The 25,765-nt window shown below is 40.3% G+C and overlaps 1 protein-coding gene across 1 annotated transcript; it reads right to left on the reverse strand.

The window, feature by feature from the left end:
* Window positions 1–941: 941 nt before the first annotated feature.
* Window positions 942–17,701, reverse strand: plekhn1 (pleckstrin homology domain containing, family N member 1). Its single transcript, XM_072697098.1, has 16 exons — window positions 17,529–17,701; window positions 14,791–14,881; window positions 14,340–14,501; window positions 12,786–12,866; window positions 11,831–11,921; window positions 10,249–10,382; window positions 9,461–9,613; window positions 7,832–7,912; window positions 7,652–7,727; window positions 7,219–7,364; window positions 6,689–6,838; window positions 4,625–4,867; window positions 4,333–4,494; window positions 3,656–3,877; window positions 3,364–3,427; window positions 942–1,802 (listed from the first exon to the last, which is right to left on the reverse strand). Exons 1-16 carry the CDS (start codon window positions 17,600–17,602, stop codon window positions 1,618–1,620), a joined length of 2,115 nt encoding a protein of 704 aa, XP_072553199.1. The 5' UTR covers window positions 17,603–17,701; the 3' UTR covers window positions 942–1,617.
* Between the last annotated feature and the right edge of the window lie 8,064 nt (window positions 17,702–25,765).

Raw genomic sequence — 25,765 nt, forward strand, 5'->3', positions numbered from 1 at the left:
TATCACTGTAGTTTTTACTGCTACCTCACTAAGGTTGGGCAAGGCATTTTTCAGAAATCTTATCTGGCACTGTTAGAGCACTGTGAGAGGTCAAAACAAACCCTGAACACGGACACTCTTTATGAACAGGTTTACGGGGTAATGTCATTTTATCAGAGCTCTGACAGAGGCTGCATGCAGAGCTCAACACTAGTGTTAGTCAGTCAGGCAGTGACCCAGTTGTCTTTAATCTGTTAGTCAGTTAGTCAGACACTCTTGTACACTTCAGTCAAAATGAGCTGACTGGATGTAATGAGCCATCCAAAAACCTCAGCTGTTTCAAAAGAAGTGCATACAGTAAGTTTTCCAGTAAAAACCAGCCCGCCCCATTTGACAATGGACTTTGTGTAATGTGGCCATTATCTCAAATGAGTTTGCCAACCCTGCTTTAGAAGCTGCTGGGGTGACCTGACCTTTCAGTACAGGTTACAGGTTACAGCTGACAATCATCTGCACTGGCTCCTCTGTTCACCCATACAGGTAATGCCATCTGTAGTATGTGTGTAGTCTGGGTAATGTGCTACTGGGACTATAATCTGGATACATTCCAATGTATGCAAGCTATATTGAAGAATGACAGTTATCTTGACTTTATCCAGAATGTTTTTTTTATTATTATTATTTTCAACAATGAATATCACATCACACAAAACTGAAGGAATACAGCAAATATTTCTACATTACTGCATTACTGTGCATATGTGATATGTATAAATCCAAACCTGCCTCTGTACAGACAGTCATTTTTTGCAAACTACAAATACCACATTGTAAATACCAATTTTCTTTTGCTGTGCTGCTGGAATGGATCATCATTGAACAACATTCATGTCCATATGCGACTGAATATGCAGTATATAAATAATAAAAATATTAATTAAGTAACAATAGAAACAGCAGTGCAAAAAGACAATGTTTTAGGTGGACAATAAAAATAACTATTTACATTATGTACAGAATTAGAAAACTACAAATTCTAGTGTCAAAAAAGAGCCCTCATTTCTTCCACAGCTTTTCTTTTGTAAAGGTTCAATAAGCACAAATGCTACATCTAACAAATCGCACAAAGAGTGGTATGTGAACAGCATTTCTGTTTAAATTTCAAAAACAGTCAAATATTTTTCAGAGAACCGTAGATCCAGCCAAGCCAAAGACCATGTAGAGGCCTTTATTCTAAAGAGTAGTGTAGTGTAGGATACAGAAATGTATGTACAAGTTTAAGGCTTAAGTAATTTTAAAAATAAATAAAATAGGTACAGTGTCCACTGATAATCGTACCATTAAAATAATAATAATAATAATAATAATAATAATAATAAACCCAATAAGGCCCCAGTCAGTTCCCCAGTGCCTACAAGAGCCTAGTCTGCCCATGTATATTTCCCCTGGAAGATCATTTAGATATAGTGGGGAAACTGGGCCTCATGTAAAGCCCTATCTCAATGGCAGTGTGTGTGTGTGTGTGAGAGAGAGTGTGTGTGTTTGAAAGAGAGATATAGAGCAAGACAGAGCACAGTAAGGCACAGATTATCCTGTTATGTGCACAAGTCCAGGCGGGTGGAAGCCCATTGTTCCCCTTTATGACCATCTATGCTGTGTTGCCATAGCGCTGAGGCCTCGAGCGGCGAAGTCAGGCTGCGTCCGGTGTGGCGAAATTCCTGGCAGGCCTTGAATCATTTCGTTACTGCAGTCATACTCCCAAATGTTGTCATAGTCTATTTCCTGGTCGTCTGGTTCCACTGGTTGGAGGTAGGAGTTATCATCTGTGAAGGCAAAGGATCACAGCTCAGAACTTCAACTTTTGTTCACGCAAAATACATGAAATACAGCACCTCTTTCTAGAAAACCTGTAGAGCGAGAGCCATATCTAACCCTGCCCTTCAACAGGAATGAGGAATGAACCTACAAATTCTTTCACACTGGAAGAGTAGAAGTTTAAATGTCCTGCAGAACGGACATTCCACAGATAACGATCAGCGTTATGACACGAAAGCAAACTGGAAAGCCAGGGTAAGCTCAATGGAGTGGGCAGCTCATCACTTTCAACGTTTTGCGCAATTACAGAAGGTTTATGCTAAGTATGCTATATGTTAAATCCTCCAGTAGCTTAGTTTGGACACACAAAACTACTTCACTTTACTAATGACCTCCTACTCATCACGGCTCCATTAAAACAAAGCCAAACTGTTTACAGATAACTGGACACTGAATGTTACTACATGCAATATGATTGCATATTATTGAATATTAATAAATGTTAAATGCTATTTTTTTGTGTTTTCCAGATAGTTTTCAGTAAGAAGACTGCATACACTGCTAAATGCTAAACACTACACTCCAGATTCTCCATTACTGTACGCTGGAGCGGTCCTACAGCTAATGAGTGGGTTCAGTTGGCTGATGGCCTGCAGGGTGTCCAGGCTGAAAGCTTTAAATCACTCTCAGTGGTAACTCTGTCCTTTCACTGGGCTTCCCCTAATGTGCCACCTGCAGGGCAATCATCTGGACTGTTGCTGTGCTGAGCTCCATGACACATGCAGATACTCTACTACACTTCTCCTGGACTTTTAAAGGTCCTGCGTTTATGTGTTTGTGTGTTTGTGTTGTTATGGCTGTTGGAAAGGTCATTCTAAAACCATCTTCTGAGCTGCGTCTTCTTGAACAGTGCTATCTATGTCTCGGATATTGTCACCACAGACTTTTTCCTATGGCACTGCCTCTGAACCTGAGAGCTAATGACGTTAGCATAGCACAGCTGGGGAAGTAGGTCAGCTGTAGCTACTGTGTTGTCAGGGAGCATCACACTTATCACTAACAAAACTATACATCCAATTTGAACAAATCTGGTATTTGGTCTTAGCATTGTGTTGAAATTGCATGATGACCAATGGAAATGCTCCAAAGTTACTCTTTTGGAGGTATGTTTTTTTGTGTGACAGCAATGCTATATATATATTTATCAAATATATTCATAACATGAGCATCTATGGTCATTATTCTTATTAATGTATAAGTATGCAGAACTGTGCATATTGTTACTTTCATATTCCAAGTGCAATATATGTGGTTGTTAAATGTCTTAAATACATGATTAATGCATTCTAATGGTACTCCTTTAAGCTCTAGACTTATTATTATGTTAAAGCCATAAATTCTATAGGGTTAATGTTAATGGCAAATTAACTGAAGGCTAATAAATCACAATTTCACCCTGTAATTTATAAAACTTGTTTGAGCAGTCACACAACCTGCCCCTGATAGATCTAGTAGTGACACAGTGATATTGTGGAAGCCATATAGCTTTCACATGCCGTGAATTCTCACCTGGCGAGTGACTGTAGGGCATGGCCCGCATCTCTGCTGCTGCAGACAAGCCTGAGAACGCTCTCTGTGAAAGGAGAAGAGAAGACGCATTCGTTTAGCACCGTTGCCTAAAAGCCGGTTAAACCCAGAGCGGGCAAGTCTGTTCAATGGCATGGATTATTTTTAAGCTGATGTGCTTCAGTGCGCTCCACTGTTCATTTTCTGTTGTTCCCCTGAAATTCAGCCAGAGCACACTCCCTCTAGTTAATTGACCTCAGCGTCTAGCAAGAAGTGGCATGGATGGTAGAGTTACCTGTGCTATGTGGTTCTGCTGTGGTGCTGTGTTGGGGGCGGGCAGGAGTTTCAGTCTGGACACGGCCTGGGCACGCTGCTCCAGGGCCCACTCTGTGCTGTCACATTCAGGCTCTTGGGGCTGGGTGCCCCTGTTTCTGCGGCCTGGAGGAGGGGTGCACAGGCGGAAGGAAGCTGGGAGGAGCCCAGGGCGGTGCTGTTCCATGGAGATCCGTGAGGAGTGCTGTTTGAAATGAAACATACAGGGTTATTAAGAAAATTCCTATTAGTTATTTGGATGCTTTAACACTTTAAATTCAAAGGCCTGTGTGTGGGACGTTCTTTACTCCCATAACTGCATAACAGACAAATTCTTTTTACAGCTGATACTGAATAATTCATATCAGTTACCGAATGACTAAATTTTATGTCTAAAAGCTAAATGAATGGTCTGTATCCAGAAAACACAGAATTTCCCAAATGCATGTTTAGTTGCCAGTGCTGGCTGGTGTTTAATGTACTGCTCATTCTCAGCAGACTCTTCCATTATGCATCTAGCCTGATCAATTCGTAATCATGGCTGTTGGGACTTTCCGAAGTTTAGGCCGGACAGTTCAGCGCCCCTGTTCTTCAAATGCTGGGTCACATTGAGCTGCAGTGTAAAGTGAGAGAGCGGATCTGATGTCCTGACCCACTTACCGATGCCTTCGCTGAGTTCTCCTCCAGCGGGTACATCCCAGGGGTGGTGGGGTCGTCGTATAGGGGTGATAGAGGCTTGCGAGGGGCCAGCATTTCCGAGTGCCGGTGGGGATTGGAGAGCTGGTACTTCAGGGAGCTCGGGGGAGTGCTCCAGCTGTTGGACTGGACAAAGACAGGGCGACATGAGCATAAGATCATGGGTTGATATATAGAAGAGAGAATCGTTGACAGGTATTAATTTTAGAACTCATGTATTATTCAGCAACTAGTATAAATATGAATTGTGAGTTACCTTGATGAGTGGGGCTTTCTCGATGCGCTGCACAGGGGTGTTATGGTGCATTGCGGTGTAGGGAGTATTGTAGATTGGTGACATGGGCTCATTGTTGGACAGGATTGAGGAGCGCTGAGGGGATGAGTAGCGCAGAGACACGTGGTCATTCGTAGGCCTCGTTTGGGAGGACATGCTGTTGCTCCTGCTGCCCAGTCGCATGGAGTACTGTGTGTCAGTGGAGGTGGGTCTGCTGGAAATGTACTGCATACACAAACAAAAGGAGAAAATTAATATTAGGCTGTTTAACACCAGTACACACGCTTTACCCATAGAAGTGAATAACTAGTACATATACACTAAATAGACAAAAGTATTGGGACCCCTGCTCATTCACTGTTTCTTCCAAAGTCAAGAGTATTGCAGGGTAGCCTGCTTTTGTTTGAGTAATTGTCTACTGTCGAGGGAAGGCTTTCTAGATTTTGTAGCATTGCTGGGAGGATTTAATTGCATTCAGCAACAAGAGCGTTAGTAAGGTAAGTACGTTTGATGATCACCACCCCACCTCAACCCCAACTACCCAACTTATTCCAAAAGTATTGGATGGAGTGGTATGGCATGCCAAAAGTGGACAGTGGAGCCAATTGTTTTTTGAATAATAAAATAAATAAGTAATAACTGTGTAATAATTATTATTGTGGAGCATTATGTTATTACATAATTGCATGTTAATAACTATGTACTCAGAAACAATGCATAGCATTTCATAGCATGTTTGACTCTAGTCAAACACCTGGATGCAACAGCAGGCCAGGAAATCTTCTCAATTCCATTATAATTTCATTATTAGTGACCGAATTACAAAGAGATGTGTATCAGTTCTTCACACTTCAAAAGGAAGTGCGCTGTTATCAGCATTGAGTATGCTTTGATAGCTACACCCTCAGTGAAACTGCCTTTCAGGCACGGTGCCCTGTCATTGGTTAATTAATTGGGCTCGGTGCTTCTGAATCGGAGGCTGGGAGGGAGATAGAATGTCCTGGCACTGGCAGCGCGTGATAGCAACTTCAAAGCCATTCGCCATTCAGGCCATCTGCTGAGTTATGTTGTGCTGCGTGGGTGAATCCCATCCTGGAATGTTTCTAATAACAGAAAACATCTGAGGGTGCTCATGGGATCCCTTTCGAGTGTATGCTTTTCCTTTTTTTCTGAACTACAACACAGCATAACACGAAGCCGTAGGCCGAGGCATTCTGCAAAACAACGTAAGATCAATCTGTTCAGCTACAAACAAGAAGATTCTCTTACACGGTAAGAGGAGTAGCATGGGTTGGAGGCTGAGTTAATAATTAATAGCTCCACGACCACAGAAACTGCTGCAACTCGCGGCTAGCCACGGCTCCTCCAAAATAAACACTTACTGTAAGTCAGATAAGCAATGGAATCCAACCCGCAAACTCAATGTCAAGTATGAGTCGTAGGTTCTGATGAAAGTTATGATTAACAGGAATAGGAATATGTGCATTACTTATGTATGACCAAAAACAACTGCTTTCTACTTAGCTAACTTAGATAACTAGTACTATATAATATTCTATATTTTTTATATATTTACGTTATATATATACAGACTTATTACTATTATGTAGACTCTTAATTCCTCAAACCTACAGAAATTAAAGTTTTTGAGTGATACCATAGAAGAACCACTTTTGGTTCCATGAAGAACTATGACTGTAATCAATGTGTGAAGAAGTGGTCAGTTGGTGAAAAAGCTTTACACCAAGTAAAGGTCCTCTTAAAGTTCTCTCTCTATCACAAGCATAGTTCTTTAATGGAACGAAAAGTGCTTCTTCCATGGGATCGCTCAAAGAACTATTTGTTTTTAAATAAAGTAAGCGCTTGGTCTGGTCTCAGCGGACAATACCTCAAACAAAACGACCATCAACTGACATATACAGTTACATCTTGACAACAGTTCACTTAGCAACACCACCGGAGTTATAATAATACAGGACAGCTGTACAAACGCTATAATGGGCTGCATGAAGTTAATGGGTTTAAGGAGTTGAGAATGACACTCACACAGAGGGGCTCGGTGTAACCAGGGGAAAGGGGGTTGTCATCGCCCCGGGGTAACTGCAGCTCACAAGATCCGCGGCTACCATGGGACTGCTGTAGTGGGTCGGCGCCCCCGCGGCTGCCACTGCTCCATCTGACGTCTATCTCTGGAGCCTGGTGACAAAGAACAGGGTCAGGAGTGTCACTAGGATCTTATCTCCCATGCAGAAGAGTGACAATGTCTGTGAAAAATGACCTTGTTTTTCTTATTTGCTGGGCTAAGACCTAAAGATTACTGTTATAACAGCTACTATTGACTAGCTATTGTTTAAGGTGCTGGTCTCTGTTACTTTAGCTACACATGATGTAGAATCCTAGATGTAATTAAAAACATAAGATATCAATGCTGCAGGCCCTAGTTGGATTGCTCTACTCTGCAACAATCCCACTGAGCCCAGTGGACACAGTCACTGCTTCCCGCTAGCAGCATGGTAAGTGTGTGGAATATGGCACTGAGACAAGTTTTCATGTCTTGACGTCTGGAGAGTGCTTACCTGTCTCTGAGTCGGAGTATAGATGATGTCATAGACTGGAGGAGGAGGGCTGAGGATGGGAACATCTGCAGATTTGAAGTGCTGGATCCATTCGCGAAACTCACTCGTGTTTGGGCATGACACAACGATGGGGTTGATCAGCTTGCCTGCCAATGACAGCAAAAAGGAGAAGAGATTAGCGTTAGACTGAAGTGTCTTTACAGAATGAAGTCCACATAGGCCGGTTCTCTCATTCCAGGCTAACCTAAAGCTTAGATACAAGATAATTTGTACCGATAAAACTAGGCCAAGCCAAAGGTAGGCTTAATCAGTGACCCTGGCCCTTAATGATCTACTGTTCATGGTCCATTCGGTGGATATGGAAGGACTGATAATGGAATCCTGATACCATATAATCAATACAACAAAGGAAATGGTATGATGATTAATCTACCTTCAATCATGAATGTGTTTGGCTTGATGTCCTGGCATGGGGTGGTAACTGTAATCATGTTGAGAGGAAGTTTGCCCTGGAATCACAAATAACGGATGCTGAGTTTAGTGACACAGTTTGAAGAAAAGAAGCGTTGCAATGATGAACTATGTAGCACAGTGTATGAGGCGTTTGATTTACCTTGTAGAAGAGGTTGTCGTCCTCCTCGGACAGTATAATAAGATTGTTAGGATACATCACCAGCAGTCTGTCATACTGCTCCTGTGGAATGAACGGAGAGATGCACTGCTAAGTTAAGTATTCCTCTGGGAAATATACACTCGGCTTAAAGTGAAGAGAGGCTACTATTATCAGCACACAACACATAAATCTCAGCTATGCTTATGACAGAAATAAATGAGAGGGCGTACAGAACTAATAGAAATAACAGTGATACACAGTGTCATTAATTCAATGCACCAAAGCTATTTGAGAACGCCCCTTGACCATAACAATGCTTGAGGCTAATATAAGACTGTTCAGTGTCTTGAAGTCTGCACCTAAGCATTTTAACATAACATATTGTCAACTCGGCGCCTGCACAAGAGCTTCCTCTGTCATGGTACAGTGAGAGTGGAGTGCTTGCTCTGACAGGGGTTGAGTGTCCTTGCCCTGTGTAGGGTGTGTCAGTCAAACAGCTGTGGGGTGAGTCAAGTCCGTACGTGAGCGAAGCAACTAGTTTACACACCCAGTCCACACAAAGCCACACACACACACACGTGTATGCATGATCCTTTAAAAAAGGAACCTGTCTGAGTTCTCACCCTGGTCTGTGGGAAAACGTTTGGGGATTTGGTTACACTTCATTACGCTGCGTCTTCTGACTCGCTGCACCTCCTGCAGTGCAAGCAAAACCTTCTAATACTGAAAGGCTGCAGACAAATGAGGAGCTAGACTCCTGAGACCCTGAGGGTAAACTGATCTTGTTTCGCAATTTGTTTGCAAGAGTAAGGTGAGGTCAGTTGCTCCCCCAACGAAACCTGCAGGCAGCAAGCAGCACCCAGCACTGATAGAAAGTCAGAGTAATCTTCAGTGGTGTAATGGCTATCTGGTACTGTATATTTCCTGCTAGAAGAACTATAAGAACTATAAGAAGATGCTATGTTGCTCATCTCAAGCATCTCATCACCCCTATACAACATTCTGTTGTGCTGTCGTTGCAAACTGCAATACTTGTGTAGTATCTTATATCTATAAGACTGTCCACATTTATTCCTATATTCTGCTGCAGACCTCTATATTAATGAAAGTGGGATGCAGAAAGAAGTCAACAACAGGGACCTAAAAGCTCCCGTTTCAACATACTATATGTCCACATATTTGTGGACACCCCTCCTAATAAATGCATTCAGTTACTTTAAGTTGCACCCATTGCTGACTCTATTGCAAATGTATACACACACAGCTTGTCTAGTTTCTGTATAGAAGCAGTGCCAATAGGATCTGGAGCAGATAAACATGACCTTTTTGGCACCATGCCTAATGCCAGGTGTGGGCTAGAGAGGTATAAAGCCCCCCCAGCTGTGGAGCAGTACAAGCATATTCTCTGAAATGATGGTTGGTGCTCCATCCAATACTTCATCTAGTAGAAATCCTTCTCAAGACAGTAGAGACGGTTACATCCAACTAAAAACACTTTTTTAATACCCTTGATTTCTTAAAATACAATGAATAAACAGATGTCCCAATACTTTTGTCCATGAATACAAAGCAAATATTTGCTGTTTAAAGAGCAGTCTAATGCATGTTAAGATGTAAATCTGGCCTTACCTGACAGGGCAGATGCTGTAGCCGGACTTTGGTGACATAGACGATTGTGCCCAGGCTCTCTCGCTGGGAGCCCTCCCACTCATAGATGGGCTCTTTACTGATGGAGTTCCTCAGCTCCTCTTTCCCCTCTGTGGTCTGCTCTATTTTGTGGACCTTATGAAATCACAGACAATAAGAGATATATCAGAGAAGATGTTTATGAGTAACAGTGAAGTTTGTTTGCTGCACTTTTAATATAGTTATAGGACTTAAACACAATGAGATGAATGAAATGGGATTAGAGAGAAGAACATAAGAACATTCAGTACATTAAAACAACAATGAACAAAGAAACAAATGACTAAAATGTTCCCAAAATATATTTTTACTGCCTTTGCATGCCTCGTAAAATGACTTACTGGGACTTACTGGCTCCCCCTGATTCTAGATCAGAGGAAAATCCCATGCAGTTCTTAATTCCACAGTTCTACTAATTACAGGACAAAAGTGTTGTTGTCTAACATGCCCGATCATTGTGAAATTGTGTTGTTTAGTGACCTCACTCATTGCAACAGCATTACAAGTCAGCACTGGCAGCGAATCATTTCTTTTATGCTGTGTTTAAGGTGACCACAATCCCAGCCGCTCCCCTGTGCAATCTTCATGAAAAGACAATAACACTGACCTAAATTACATACACCCAGCTTTACTGCACACTTCCTGCTCTTACACTGATCATTATCAGGTTCCCATGCGCAGCCTTAGCATTCGGTTATGTATCGTGATGATGAGTACTGAGGATTATGTACCTTAATCCTGCCATACGTCTCTGGCGCAATCGCAGTGCCACCGTTGGCCTCAATGTGTTCCTTTAGAAGACCAAACCAGTTGTCCATGTCCTCCTGGCTTGAGCAGTAGACGATGATGGGGTTCAAGCTGACGCCTACAAAGGTCAAAAACATAGGGTCAGAGCTTGGTTAAATAGGCCATGAGGGGAATGGGCAGAATTTCATTCCCAAAGTCAAGCTTCCAGTTCTGACATCTGAAAATCTATATATTTGTATGGTTTAAATAAAGACCAAGATGAAGCTCAAGAAGTGTTTTTGGTCCTCTGAGTGTTGCTCTGGTTTTCATCAACACATATTTGTCCAAGCGCTAATGCTGATAACGTATGTTTCCCTCAAGCACTCTTAACATTATTGCATACCTCATGCGTTAAGTAGAGCAGGCACTCCTACCGATCTACAACTCCTGATCTACAAGAATGCACCAGACCTGGAATCTCCCTCCTTTATCAGTCCTACATACCAACTCATATCACTACAGATATCGGCCCTGCAGCCCAGCTTTGTGTGTTTCACTTCACTCAGAGCTTAGCTTTGTTGATCGGGGTTTGTTTTCACCTTGGGACAGGAACTGGGCTGTGTTAAACCTCCTCACAGTGATGAGAACACAGTAAAAGTCAATACGGCGCGAGGCCGCTTGTAAATATTTCCCCAGCTGACCCCTATTGACCTAGGACTCACAGGAGATGGGAATCTGCTGAGGTTTGTGGTAGATATCGTCACTTTTATAAGTATAAGTCACTTTTTTATACGTATATTTTAACCCTATGAATCACTTTTGCTTGCTCGAGGTCGGAACAACAGCCTTACTTACTCATCTGGTCAATGGAAAAATATCTTTCCCCAAGGGTATTTGAACACGTCCAGCCTTTCATTTGACTCACATCCTGGTCATATTCACTCTCCCTCTGAGGTTCCTGGCTTCACATTTGAGAATAGCTTTGTTTATAGACTGACCATGCCAGCAACATTTCTAACATTCTTCTGACCTACTGAAAGTTGTAGACCACTTCCTCAGTTCTGACACAATTCCCGCCAACAGTAAGTAGTGAGACCTTAACAGGAAGTGAGGCTGGTTCCAAGCTTGTGGACTGTAATGTGCAACAGTTTGACTATGAAAGTGAAAAGACCACAAAACGAGCCTTCTTAGCTCAACAGCTGAGCGAGTTCGGGTGCACCTGTCGCATAACAAGGGGTGCCTTGAAGTACAATTTCACCCTGGCCTGACACCAGCAAATGCGAGCTCCCTAGTTAGTCTTAGGATTGGAAATAGTTTGGTGGGAAGGGTTTGGGTTGTGGTTGTAGTACTTTTGAATCTTTGGAATGTCTGAACATGGGAAGTGCCTGCGGTTGTAAATAATGCAAGACTGTGACTTTCTGATCTGAGCTTCATGCCGGAAGTCAACCACATGGCAGACACAAACAATATTTGGGCCAGGCTTTACTATCTGGCAGTATCTGGCAGTGTTTGACCCAGTACCAAGATCCAGTACAGCTCTACAACCACAGTTTCTTGAATAGATCTACGTAGATAAAGTCCACTCACCGTTTATTTGGAAAGCAAAGTCCTGTGGATCTCCATAGCTGTTTCTGTTTTTCACCTTGGAAAGTGTGAGCTCCTTCAGCGGAAGAGTGCCCTGCAATGAAACAACCCATTACAGCTTGTTCAGTATTCCATTTCATGGTGGCTCGTTTTTTGGCTCCTGGCATTCATGTATACTCATAATTACGCATCTGGAAGTGATAAACATTAATTATGGCCACACTTGCTTTTGACACATGGCTTTGGAAAATGCAGACATAATAAAAGGAAGTGATTAATGCCAATTGTAGGGAGGGACATAGACTTTATTGCGAGTCGTGTTTATTGCGAGTTTACTCACAGCAATATGGTTGGCACGGAGAGAAAACCGTTTACATCATCGTTATCTAAAGCAACCACGAATACCATGTCTTCCTCATTCTTAATAATGACTCAAGATGGCACAAGGCAAAAAGTCTTACGGTACTTGACTGTAACAAGATCATTTCTTGTCCACTCATGAAAGGACATCTGATACCACAGCTCAAATACATATTTTTTAAATCACAGTGACAATACACTGATCAGCCATAACATTAAAACCACCTGCCTAATATTGTGTAGGCCCCACACATGCCACCAAAATAGCTCTGACCTGTAGAGGCATGGACTCTACGAGGCATAGCCAATTTGTGCCACAGTAGCTGTTTTTGTGGGATCGGACCAGACCGGTTAGCCATCACTGGGTGCTTCAGCACTCATGACCCCAAGTTATTTAGCCTTTGTCAAAGGTGCCTCAGATTCTTATGCTTGTCCATTTTTCCAGCTTATATCACACCAATTTCAAGAAATCTCTGTTCACTTGCTGCCTACTATGTAGATCCCACCCCTTGACAGATGCCATTTAATGATGTAATCAGTGTAACAGTGTTATGACTGATCTGTGTGGTGAAAATGGGATGTTTTAGTATATTCTTACCTGGTAGGTCAGTCCAGTGGTGTTGTTTGAGACAAAATGAAGGTGTGTTTGGAACAGGTCCAGATAGCAATCGTGCACATCCTGCCAGAAATGGTAGATAATAAATATCATATTTCTCTGGATTAAAAGATTATTCGGAAGGATTTCATGCAATAAAACCTCAGGGGTTCATCGAAAGGCCAGAAGCCACACCAAACTCTTTATGTTTAAAGAAACATACTGTCCTTATTTCAAAGGAAGTCAATGTAAAAAGGTATTTTGCGGTGTTTCGATTGGTCTAATCACCATAAAATCGTGACACAACAACTAGCACATTCAAATAATGTAAAAAAGTGAAAACAAAGAAGTGAAGAGAAATGGAGATAAGATTGTTGTGTGATACTAATGTGACACTAGACTATATCGCCTGTCACACAAGACCCCAGTTTACCAATCATAGTCAATGCAGCATAGCTCTAATACACCATAGAGCCACAATTACGAAGCATGGTTTTCCTGTTGACAATCCGTGTTATTAATTGCACAATGATGTTTTGTAAATTATGTGTCAATGTCAATAACTCTGCCCAAAGGGAGTGGTGTCGTCCCTCCTGATATAGCAACAGCAAACAGTTTCTTTTCGGAAAGGCCCTGACAGTGATTTACTGAGGCAGACTCATTTCCTTTTATCTGATAGCACAAGTCTGCACTTCTCCCGAGTCACACTGGCTGCCTCTAAAACCAGAAATCTGTTAGGTAATGTTTCAGTTAAACCACCATGTAGGCTTTTGTGTTATGACTTCATCCTGGTTCGTTCTCTTCCTTGTCAATTTTCTCTCTTTTTCTTTTTCAATTCATGGTTGCATAGCATCAGGAATCCAGCAGATAGAGGAGTTCCCACGCCTCAGTGCCCTATCAGCAGGCTGATCTCAGGCTCTATGCCTGGGGTGAGAGAGCTCTGAGCACTGTAACACTGACATGTTTCACAACCCTGCATGTTCTGACATGGCTCAAGGTCCCCGCACTGAGCCACATCAATTAATCTTCGCTGATACGTAATAAAAGCAACTAAAGGGGTTGCATTGGCATGGCCATAGAGCGACATCCTGTACTCTGGTTTTGTTTGTTAGTGGATGAGTAAGTGGGCGGAAGAGTAAGTCACTGCTTCTAGACCCCCCACTAATGATCGTTTTAATAGTGGTGACGGCGATGCGGTTTTATGAGTTTGTTTGTATCCTGCTTCAGGGGAGTTCTGTTCAGTAGGTACACTCCAGAAAAATGGAGGTGCTACAAAGGGTTCTGTGATGGCATAGAAGAACTCCCCCTAGCACTAGCAATGCGCCCCACACATGGGAACATCTACACGTGTAGAGAGCGCGTATTCAATTGTGCTTTCTCAAAATCCGGCTGCTGATGGCAAGGATGATGATTCGAACGTGTGATGATGATTCAAACCCCCCCAACCAAACATGATTCTTCATGGAACCAAATGTCGTTCTTCTAAGGCATTCCTGAAAAATCTTTAGAGTACCTTTTTTAAAGAGAGTAGATGTGATGTGAACAGTTGTGCCTCACCTGGCAGTGGACGAAGCGGAAGCGAACTTTGGAGCTGTGGATCATCCTGCCGTAGTTCTTCACGTTGATGCTGCTCTTCTTCCAGCCATTGGCTGGATCATAGGGGAACGGAGGATCCCATTTGATATTCTCTATGGCCTGAAGGTCTTTAGGTGACATTTCCTGCACAAAGAACAAAAGCACCATTCCTGATTTTAGGGCACAATAAAAAATGCTTAAAAAAAATAATATCACTGTTGAAGCGGAACTTCAAAAATACTCTTTACTTTTAATGTAAGTTAATGTACAATGTTTTTTTTTTTTTACAAATGTTGGCTTGAGCCTTGTTATTTTGGAGCAGACTGTGAAAAGCTGACAAATAAACACTAGTGTTTTAAAACTGATATTCAGAAAAATAAAGATTCTCCGCTTTCACACTAATGTTTAAAGAAAATCAGGAGATCTTCCTCACCTTCCTTGGTGTGACAGTGCAGAGAATGTTGATGATGCTGTTGGACTTCTCCTGGCCCTCCTGTGGGTTCTTTTTCCGGAACAGTCGGCTGCTGCTCAGAAGAAACGGGACAGAGTTGGACATTAGTCAAGCATACTCAACCGATAACTATTTACTGGTCTGGGGTTTTGGGATTGGAGAGATCAATGAAAGATCTCAGGGTGAAACCACTACGACCCAGATAATACTCAGTAATTCATAGCTACATCTTTTGACTCAGTCAAGGTCTTCCTGCTGGTCAGCATCCCATACAAAACTCTTTACAGTTTCATTGTGTGTCCTTTCTCTTAACCTTTCTGCACCTTCAGTAGCCTGTGCTGGTCAATGCATTGTACATGCCACTCCATACGCCATTTAGACTGAGAGAACAATGGAGCTTATGTTTCCAGACACTGGGCACAGATAGCAAAATAAGGTTCAGATGTCATCCTTTGTCACTCGTGACCCCATTTGTAATCATTAGTGTCAAATCTTCATAATGAAGCCTTTTTCCTGCACATCCACCAGAAAGGAAGTCAGGCCTTGGGTTTGTTTCTCTTTATCTGCCTGTCTTGATTTTGAATGCAATTAGCATAACACTGGGATCATTCATGCGCAAGTTATCGGATGTATCCGTGGTATTCCGTACAGAAATCTGGTGATGAACAAGTTCGGCATGTAGAGAATTTAAGCGAGGGCAGAACACACCTAACAGAAAGGTATTGGCCATGCTAAAGCCATGCTAGCAGGACTCAGTTTGTTGAGGTATTGCGTTAGTTTTCGGTGCTAGGGTCGTTCTTAAAGGCAGCTAACTGCATGAACCCACTCAGTAACGGACATGAACCAAGAACAGTGATATCATTGTTCTTAACCAGCCAGCAATTCACCTGCTACTGAGTGTGTGAATGCGAATGCGATATGGAGAGCGAGAGGGCGAGTGACAGGGGCCTTGGGCTGCCATCCCGTGTTTTCATTTAAAAGCGAATAACTGCCTAAAGGATCGTTTTTCAAACCTGGGAAAACCTGATAGGTCTTAACTTTCCCCGGCTTTGGTGCAGCAGGACCAGGCGCGTTACAATGATCGCTGACCTGCCTGTAATAAAAGCACAATAGCTCTTTATGGCTTCTTGCTCTGTGCGCCCACGCTGACCTCACCTCCAGAGTCCTAACACTAATACTGACCCAGCCCAGCACCCCTGATTTACATGACTAAGCACAACCGCATAGTTGTTTGACAAATGCCTTTTTCAATGGGACAGTTTCTAGGATAGTGAGTCCTTGCACATTACAGTGCACTCTTCAAAACAAGGGTGCTTCAAATGGTTATTTGAGCGATGCCATAGTAGAACCACTTCTGGTTCCAGAATAGATGTTTACGTGTTTGTAATAGAGATGAGAGAGTGTAAAGAACCTTTTAAAGGTCACTTGATGTAAGGTTCTTCACACTCATACATCTCAATTACAAACATGGTAAATATATGGAACCAAACATTTTTTTTTCTATGGCATCGCTAAAAGAACCATTAACCAAGCACCCTTATTAATAAAGAGTATATAGTGGCACCGAAGTACTAAAGCTCTCTGAAAGACTAGGTTAGATATCCAGCAGCTCAACTTTATCACAGCTTTGAACGCTATCAACACATGTGAGAGTCCGTCTGCATGTGAACTGCAATCCTGACAGCAAGCTAATGAGAATTACAGACATCAGCATTACGCAGATGAGCACCACTGAGTGAACTGAATTGGTCCTGATAGTTTGCTGCCACTGTATATCTCACTATGTGTACAGTCAATCATTAACCCTTTAAACAGGAAAACTGGAAGAGGGTCCACATTTCAGTTTGTCACCTGCATAACTACGTAAGTTACCTTTAGTGTGTACCTTTAGAAAAGTTACTAAATGGTTCTTGACTTGAGTGTATGGTTCTACAGCTTGGACATATGGTTCCAATTCTATGGCACGTAAGAGTTTCACTGATATATAAACCTTACATTATGTGCAAAAAGTTTTTTTCTCATGACTTTTTCTCAAGATCTTTACCATTATTGAAAGGGTTTTGGTTCTTTCATTGAACTCTTTTTGGTTTTGGAGTGTAATAAGCCTTAATAACTAAGTAATAAACATTTGTAGGGTTATCACTTTGTTAATAAAGCAGAGAATGTATTTTTATTAGTTTACGCTGTTTAATAACTAGGTAATGGAGCAAAATAGCAGTTAAACCTACAGATCTATGGGTATAGTGAGAAATCATCAAAAAAAAAACCATTTTATTATCTATGGAGTAAAGCTTTTTAGAGTTTATTACTTTGGCAGTAAAACATAAAGTATATTTATTATCAGTTTAAGTGTTTTAATAACAATGTAATGAAGCAAAATAGCTGTAACAACTGGAGATCTATGGGTATAGTGAGAAATCATAAAAAAAAAACTTTTTATTATCAATGTAGTAAACCTTTTTAGAGTTTATTACTTTGGCAATAAAGCATAAAATATATTTATTATCAGTTTAAGCTGTTTAATAACCATGTAATAAAGCAAAATGACTGTTATAACTACAGTTCTATAAGCATAGTAAGAAATCAGCTCAAGTACAGTTCTCTAAAATAATTTCTTAATGGTAAAATGAACACAAATGAACTTTGGAGTAATTCTAATAGACCGAAACTGGTCCAGAAGCAGATGTCACAGCTGTACACAGCTGGCCATCTAAACGTACCTGTTCCTGCGAATAAAGCTCTTGCTGGAGAACCTGAAGTTGTGCTGAGGAACGCATGACATGCTACTCCCCATGTTGATCCTGAGTGTGTGTGTGTGTCTCCTCAGTGAGTGAACGTGTCTCCGCCGGACCAGGCGTGTAATATTCCCTTAGCTGTAATCCAAGCTGTGTGAAGTGAGTTAGTTCTTCAAGCAGTGAAGTGAGACTGACACTGAGAACGCTGAGAGAGAGGAGTGTATTCAAGGAGTGTGTCAGTGGGAGGGGCCAGAGCGAGGTGAGTGTGTGTGTATGTGTGTGGGGGCAAAGGGGGAGGAGACGGGGGCAGAGTAGTGGAGTTCACACTTACTTGGGATCCCACCCCTAAATCAAGACTCAAAACAAAGAGAGAAGTGTGCCTTTTCACACCTCACCTCAGACAAATGGGCCTCATTTAAATGTTTTGAAGGCCATCATCAAAGACTGTCAGGGCCCAATGGAGCTCTGGTGGTGTCAATCAAGCCCATACACATGCACACACAGGCATGTCTAAACATGACTGTACATTGGACAGTCCACTAATGCCATGAGAAGGGGCTGGTATTTTATTAACATTGATACTTATATTCCACTAAGAGCTCAGAGAGATTTATAGAGTTTATACATGTATCAAATTCACAAAATCATTTTTGTGCTGCTTAATACAAAAGGAAGTCCCACTGTTCTCATTCTCTGTGACATATCTACCAAAGGTAGATTATATCTGCCCAGTATTGTTTATATTACTCCAGTTATTGATACATGGAGAGCATTATTAATACCATGACGTTGAATTATTGACTTCTGGTGAAATCTTGACAAACTTCCTAGATGTTCCTAATGTCAGTATATAGTATATTGTATATAATATACTGTAAATACAGTATATGATATACAGTATATAACATAATATACAATATACAATAATATATAAAACATGTTTAAAAAACAGTGTGTGCAAATGTAATGGCACATCCAATATGTTATGTTCCATTTTTTTCATTCAAGTTTCTATCCTGCAGAGCCTTTGTACACTAACTTTTACTTAGAAAATCAACACAATGCACCATTTAACCAGTGCAGTTCATAACTTTTGCATAAGACTCTCATGCAAAACCTTGTATTTCCAAAATGGCAACTTTACAGCAGAGGGACAATGCACTTTCAGAACTAAATAACAGTGGAAGTCCATGTAGATTTTATTCTTTACATTGGAGTACTAGATTTGAACTATTTCAAATTAAAAGTGAGAAATTGCAAAAATTAAGATTTTTACATGACAGCATCAATGTCCTAGTGTATATTATACATCTGCTTTAAAGTGTTAACATATGGGACAACACCTATAGGAACTCTTTTTTTTTATTCAAATCATATTCTCAACAACAAAACTGCATGCACACGTATCGGTGTATTAATGTCAATTATTCATATTAATGCCTCAAGGAGTACCTGACTGTCAGACTACCTCATACATTTGAGTAGAATTTATTTATTCCACATATACTTAAATATATTCTCTCTCTCTCTCTCTCTCTCTATATATATATATATATATATATATATATATATATATATATATATATTATAGGTTTTTTTCATTTGCTTGTTGAGATGATTGTTCAAAAGTTTGGAATCACTTTTTTCATGACAATTCAACCCATTTGTTTGGCAATAAATGTATTAAAAGATTTTTATGGTAATGTTACTATGGGAATGACTGTATAACATCAATATGTAATAACTGTATATAATAACTATAAAACTACTCATGTGCAGAATGTTTTCTTGTTCAAAGGAGATCAAATCTGGAGGCACTTACCTGAAGACAGAATGATTCTAAATATTCATAATTACATTATATTGTTTATCATCATATCATTAATAATGCAGCCAGACAAGGATATGATAATCTCTGTAATGCAGGATAATGCAGATGATGCAGTTAAACAAGGATATAGTAATCTTTATTTAAATCTAGATGGGATGAATGTAAATATGTGGAGAACTGAATGTATGCAGAAGCTAAAGTTAATAATAGGAGGTCACACACTGCACATTCAGTCAATATAGTTCACCACAATTCACCTTTACTGTGTTGTTGGCTTTTCACTGGAGCATTTTACTGACAGCTCTGGTTCTTCAGCAGAATTATGGAAATTCCTGATTTTCAGGTCAGTGATGAGATCTCTAACTGAAAGGCCTGAGGGTGCCTCCGTTTCAGGAAGGAGTTGCAGTGTATTCGCTCTGCCTTATTTGCTTAGAAAAACATCTCGTTGAGTGTATGTCCCCATGTGTATTTGGGAATAAGGAAGATGTCATCTAATCAAATTATGGGCCAACCTGCCCCACATGCTGTCAGACGGGTCGAATACAATGCAATCTGATCCCAGAGTGTGTGTGCTTCTGATATACTGCTCTTCAAAGCACAGCCGAAGTGCAACGTTATCACAAACTTGCTAAGAAAAGCCTGCAGGACCGCCACTCTGCTCTGATGTCTACCTGTGTGAAGATGGGCATCAAATATACACTTGACTGCTGTTTATGTTTGCTTTGTTTGGTCAGGGTAGTGTAGTGAAAACGGTCAGGGCATTATCTGATTAATTCTGTTTATTTAACGCTTTAGATTCAGTAGTGAAATGGAAAGGATGGAGGATTGAGGCTGGAAACAATGGGCCTCGTTCATCAACCTCTCTTAAGAGAAGATGTCTTCTTTAAACCCACTTACTAAGGTTTCACATAGACTCATAGACCAATGTTTTCACATTTGGGATTTGTTCAATGTACATAGACAATGGGATCCATCATTATATTAGATATATGGACAAAAGTATTAGGACACCCAATTTATTTTTCCTCTGAAATTAAAGATCCTGCTTTTATTGGTGTAACTTATTTAATTACATTTAGCCACAAGAGCATCAGTGAGGTCAATATGCTGGATGATCACGACCCCATCCCACCTCCCCAACTCATCCCAAAAGTATTGAATGGAGCGCCATCATTCCAGAGAACACAGTTCCATTGCTCTGCAGCACAGTACCCCTCTAGCTCACGAATGCTTAAGAGAGTCCTATTCTATCTGCAATACTTCTCTAGAGGGACTAGACAAGCTGTGGGTGTGCATTTGCACATTCGTGTCAACAACGGGTGCAACTGAAAGTAGAACTGAATGTATTCTTTAGAAGGGCAGTCTACAAACATTTGGACACATAGTGTAGCTGCGAGCAACTCTGTGGTTTAAACACACATCATAAATCTGACATAGACATTTAGAACTTTTAGAACCTGGTTAGAACTTTTCTTTAGAACACATTTGAGAAGATGTTGGTGAATGTAGCCCCTAGATGCCATGGAACCACTTGTGGTTCCCCGAGGAAACTTTCAATGTATGATCCTTTTCATAACTTGATTTTCAAACAGTTTTGCAAAACGTTCAACAGAGCCTTCAGAGAAGTGAGAGGGGTTCTTTCGTGGCTTCTGTCATCCTACTTTTTACAATCTCATTACAATCCTCTGGCCTCAATGTCATTAAAAATGAATGCGTGTGCTTATTGTGTGGGTGGCTGGTGATCTAAACCAGATGATCCAGGATATGGAAGAAGAGCCTGAGAACTTAGGAGATCAGCATTTGCACTCGCTTTGCTTTTAAACTCCCATCTGTCAAGACATTTCCAGAACCACTGACAACAAAGACCAGAATGGGTTATTAACTCAAATGAAAACAGGGAGGAATAAAAGTATGCTTGGAAATTTTGGGTGGGTCTTACATTCTCTTCCAGCTTAGTAGAACCAAAAAGTCCCAAGACGTCTTTTTAAGAAGTTGTAAGAAGTTGTAAGAAAAACATAAGTGTTTGCTGTGATAACCCTCATACATAGACAGACAGCGGAGTGAGACATATTTCTCTATGTCATAGCTCAATGCTGTCATGGAAAAACAGCTCCCCTTTACTCGATCGCTCACTCACTCACCTGTGAGAGGTGACTCACTCCGTAACTGCGAAGCCTCTGGAGTTCAGGAGTAATTTAGGGAAGAGCTCAGCACAGGCTGGGAAAGTTCAGGCTGCTGTCATGAGTTTCTGTCTGTAGACTGTCAGTTTCGGCTTCCTCCACTCCGGTGTTTCCCTTCTGGTCATTACTGCCAACCTGGATTTACCAGGATTTCAGTCTTATCCACACCAATGAAAGGAAATAAACACTATGTGACAAACTGTGAAACAGAAAGCACTTAAAATAAATGTGGCAGGAATATCGTCATATCGAGTGATGCCAGAGAAGAACCACTTTTGCTTCTCTAGAGAACTGTTCAGCTGGTTTCGAGTTGACCAACTTGAGGACACTTAACAGTCTCCGCATCCAGGTTTTTTAATATCACATCTCGGTTTTGTAAAATAATATAAAATATATATGGTGACTGTCACACAAAAACATTGTATCTCCAAAAACATAATAGGAGAAGTAAAATCCTTCTTCACTTTGAATGTAAGTCGATGTAAAAAGATATTATTCCAAGTTCTATTGGTCAATTCATCATAATATTTTGATACAATGTAAAGAACAACTACCAGATTCGCATTATGTCAAAAAGTGAAAATCTACAAAAAATGAATATACAAGGTTTTGCCTGACCATGACATAGTTTATTTCACCTCTTACATCCTGTGCTAATGCTACCGGTCACATCTGTCTCTTGGACTGGTTAGTTGTTGATGGCTGTGGCTCATAGGCCCTGTCTCCTGTCCACATGGAAACACAGTTTTTGGTCACTGAATATGGAGCTTTTCAAAAAAAGCTCTCCAAGGTGTATAGTGCTGTCGTGTGGATGGGAAAACGGAGCTTAAGGAAAACGCTGATGTCACATGCATGTTTCTGGCTGAATCTGAAATACTTCCTCATTCCCTATATAGTGAACTACGTAAGTCATAAAACTACAGTGTCTACACACAGATAGCACCAGGTTTTAGATTTCCAGCTGTAAATAACTACAAATTGTGAATTCCAAATGTAATGTTCTATTACACATATATAATGCTTTGTTTAGATTTAGAATCTGTAATGTTGTGACTTGTATAGTACACTTCACAGGGCGTAGTGTGTAATTTGGAATTAATCCTGTGTTTTCTTCCTTCTTTGTGGAGTTTTGACATCTCCCTTCATGAAATACTGTCACCCCATACAGAACTAGCAGGCTTCTACAAGTGTTTTCGTCTCTGTTGTGGATGGAAATCTTTTCCAATCTATAGAGATCTCCATTTCCTGGAATATCCTGATATGTGTGGACAGGGCCACAGTTTATTGATGGTGGGTAAATGCTCAGTTGCACCATTTGGAAATCCCTGACTTTAGTTACTTTTCTGTAGCTACAAATGTTTACACAAATGATTATTATTTTTTATTTAAATAAGTAAGGCTGATCTAAAATTGAATTGGTTGAAGTTCATTGAACATCACATAATATGTTTGCATAACAGAATGTAAGACAAACTACAGGCTTGTGCAAAAGTTTTGGCACCCCCGGACAAATTACATTTTTTTTTCTAAATAAAAATGACTTCACATACTTAACAGTAGACATATAAAAACATATAAAAAGAAATATAAACAGACACATAATTACTGTTTTTGTGCTTAATAAATATAGCATGTCCAAGGTTAATAGGTTGTATTATGTTTATACTTATTTTCCTTAATATATTATTATATATGTTAAATTCCAAAAATAAATAGGAAGATTTGTTTCCTGCAGAGGAAATTTGATAGATTTGTTTGTAGATTTGTAAACTGTAATTATGTGTTGCAAGTACTGAGGCAGATTTATTTGGGCTAAGCAAAAATAATGTTGTAATCCAATATTTAGATATTACCAGATTTCTTTTTCTTTATTTCATTATTTGTTTGCTCAAGTAAAATAAAAATCCTACATTGGCTATACTGCTACAATCTTACTTTGCATAGCATGGAACACATATGCTACTTTACATAAGTAAAGCCAAAGAATCACAGAGGAACCAAAATGTAGGACAGTTTGACCACAGCCACTGGATATCATCATCTCAGAGCTTTTAATTTAGTGGCTTTTGCAGCGTTATCATAATGAGATTTTGAGTGCACTGACAGGTTTAGCACAAGTGCTATGTTTTGTTTCAGAAAAATGTTCAGACGATTATAGTAAATACCTCACACTTCCAGTTTCCAGTCAAATGCAAATGGATTTAATAATGATTGAGCTCTCAGACAGTCAATCTTCCTTGCCAGTTCATCATCTGACAGCTCAGTCATTAAGGGAATCTGCCTCTGAATGGAAGTGTGTACTGGCATTTTCTCCCACATGGACAGAGCTGCTATTTATTACCACTATCTTCATTAATCAGCTTTGGAAGTTCATCAGAACCTCTAACGTTGTTCCTGCTATTATCAGCAACATGCAAAGCAGCCAGATTATCTAAGTAGCAGTTTAATGCAAGTGTATATACTTTATCCTGATGGCATTTATCAATGAAACTCACATTACGACTCCCACTAATAATAAAACTCATATGAACAGTTCCAGCTTATTTTTCTGTCAACTGTAACTGAAACTGAAGACTAAAGTGAAAGGAGGAAACCATCAACCGCAGCCAATATCAACACTGTAACTCATCATCTGCCCAGAACATTTTATGAATGCATTTTTTCCCAGGCCTTGTCCAGGAAAGAGATCTTCCGATTTTAAAAAACACGGTATTCTGGTTTTAACCTAGCAGGAATACATGCTTTCAACATGACTTTCCCTTGAACAATTGGAGGAAAAAACTACTTAAAGTCTTAAAATCTTCCTAGACCTGTGAATCACATTCATTTAACCTTCTGCTTTCCTTTAACCTGTTTTTTTTTGTGACGGCTGGGAAAGATCTCATACATGGCACAGAAAGAATGAGTCAGATTTAGTCTGTTTTCACATTTCAAAAATTCATTAATGTAATCTAGAACCGAGCCTAAACACGTAAAATGCATCCACAGTTCTGCCATTTCACCTGTAGTTGCCCATCAGAGCCATATCCATATTCAATGTTTAATTTTACCCTCTCAGGTCCGCTTATGTTTGCATGGGCTTATGCCGTGTTCCATTTACCTCCGAAAGTGCACGTCTGGGAATGCCATCATGCTCGAGTTGATCCAGAGGTTACCACAACTGGTTCTGACAGTGTTTTATGCCAAATCTAACCAAAACATGCCCCACTATCTATGTCTGAGGTTAGCACTGTCAGTGATACTAGTTGACAACATTCAGTACAGTATTTTGCCAAACACCATGGGAACATGCTCACATATAGACGTTGGGCGATACTGTGTGCACAACTGATTTAATGAGACAGAAAAAAAGTATATAAGTGTTAATAAACTGTATAATATTACTGCTTTTACTGTTGATGTATGGTGTGGCCATCTTGGATTTTGAACTCTGGATCCTGGATCCGACATCCTAGTTCAAACTGAATGCAGCATTACTGTACATACCAAAAACAGTTCAAAGGATCATGGGCTGTTTTACTCCAACCAAAGCTCAAAAGGATCAACTCTTAGATTTTGTCCATATATTGTATTTTAAATGCACATTACAACAAGTCAAAAGAAAATTAGAGACATGTTGAATTATCAATTATGAATTGTTTGAGTCATAATTAATTTGTTGATATGTGGTCCTGGACATTTTACTGTATATAACCAGTAAACATACCAGTGTCTCAAGTGTAATGTTGATGGTAAAATACTGGCAAATCAGAAAGTTGTCTTTGGTGGATATTTTGCCTAACAATGTCATTCATAAACATTCCATGAAATTCTAGCTTTTGCAGCCTTTAAAACCATCTAATGTCTGGTTTCAATTGCCATTGTGAAACATTCGGGTTCTGTAAGTTTCTCTGCAACAGAGAATTTAGCATTAAACAGCTGAGAATGACTTTGTTACCATTGAAATTAGAAGAATTGTTGAAGAGAAAGTCTGGACCTGTCATTATTTTTCTCACATTGCCACCAGGATCAGATACACATTACAAGACGTTGGAGATTTGCAATTGTGTCCCTCAGCACACTTAAAGACCCATAATGAGTCTTTCTGGCCTAAAACACACACACACACAGACATGTCATCTGCTTTGTCCATGGTGGGATTATCAGTAGACGTCTCTAGCAATGTTATTCCAGACTCAGCCAGGGTGCTAACTTCACACCTTGGCCTCTTT

This window comes from Salminus brasiliensis, chromosome 14 (genome assembly GCF_030463535.1).
Source record: "Salminus brasiliensis chromosome 14, fSalBra1.hap2, whole genome shotgun sequence".
Taxonomy (NCBI): domain Eukaryota; kingdom Metazoa; phylum Chordata; class Actinopteri; order Characiformes; family Bryconidae; genus Salminus; species Salminus brasiliensis.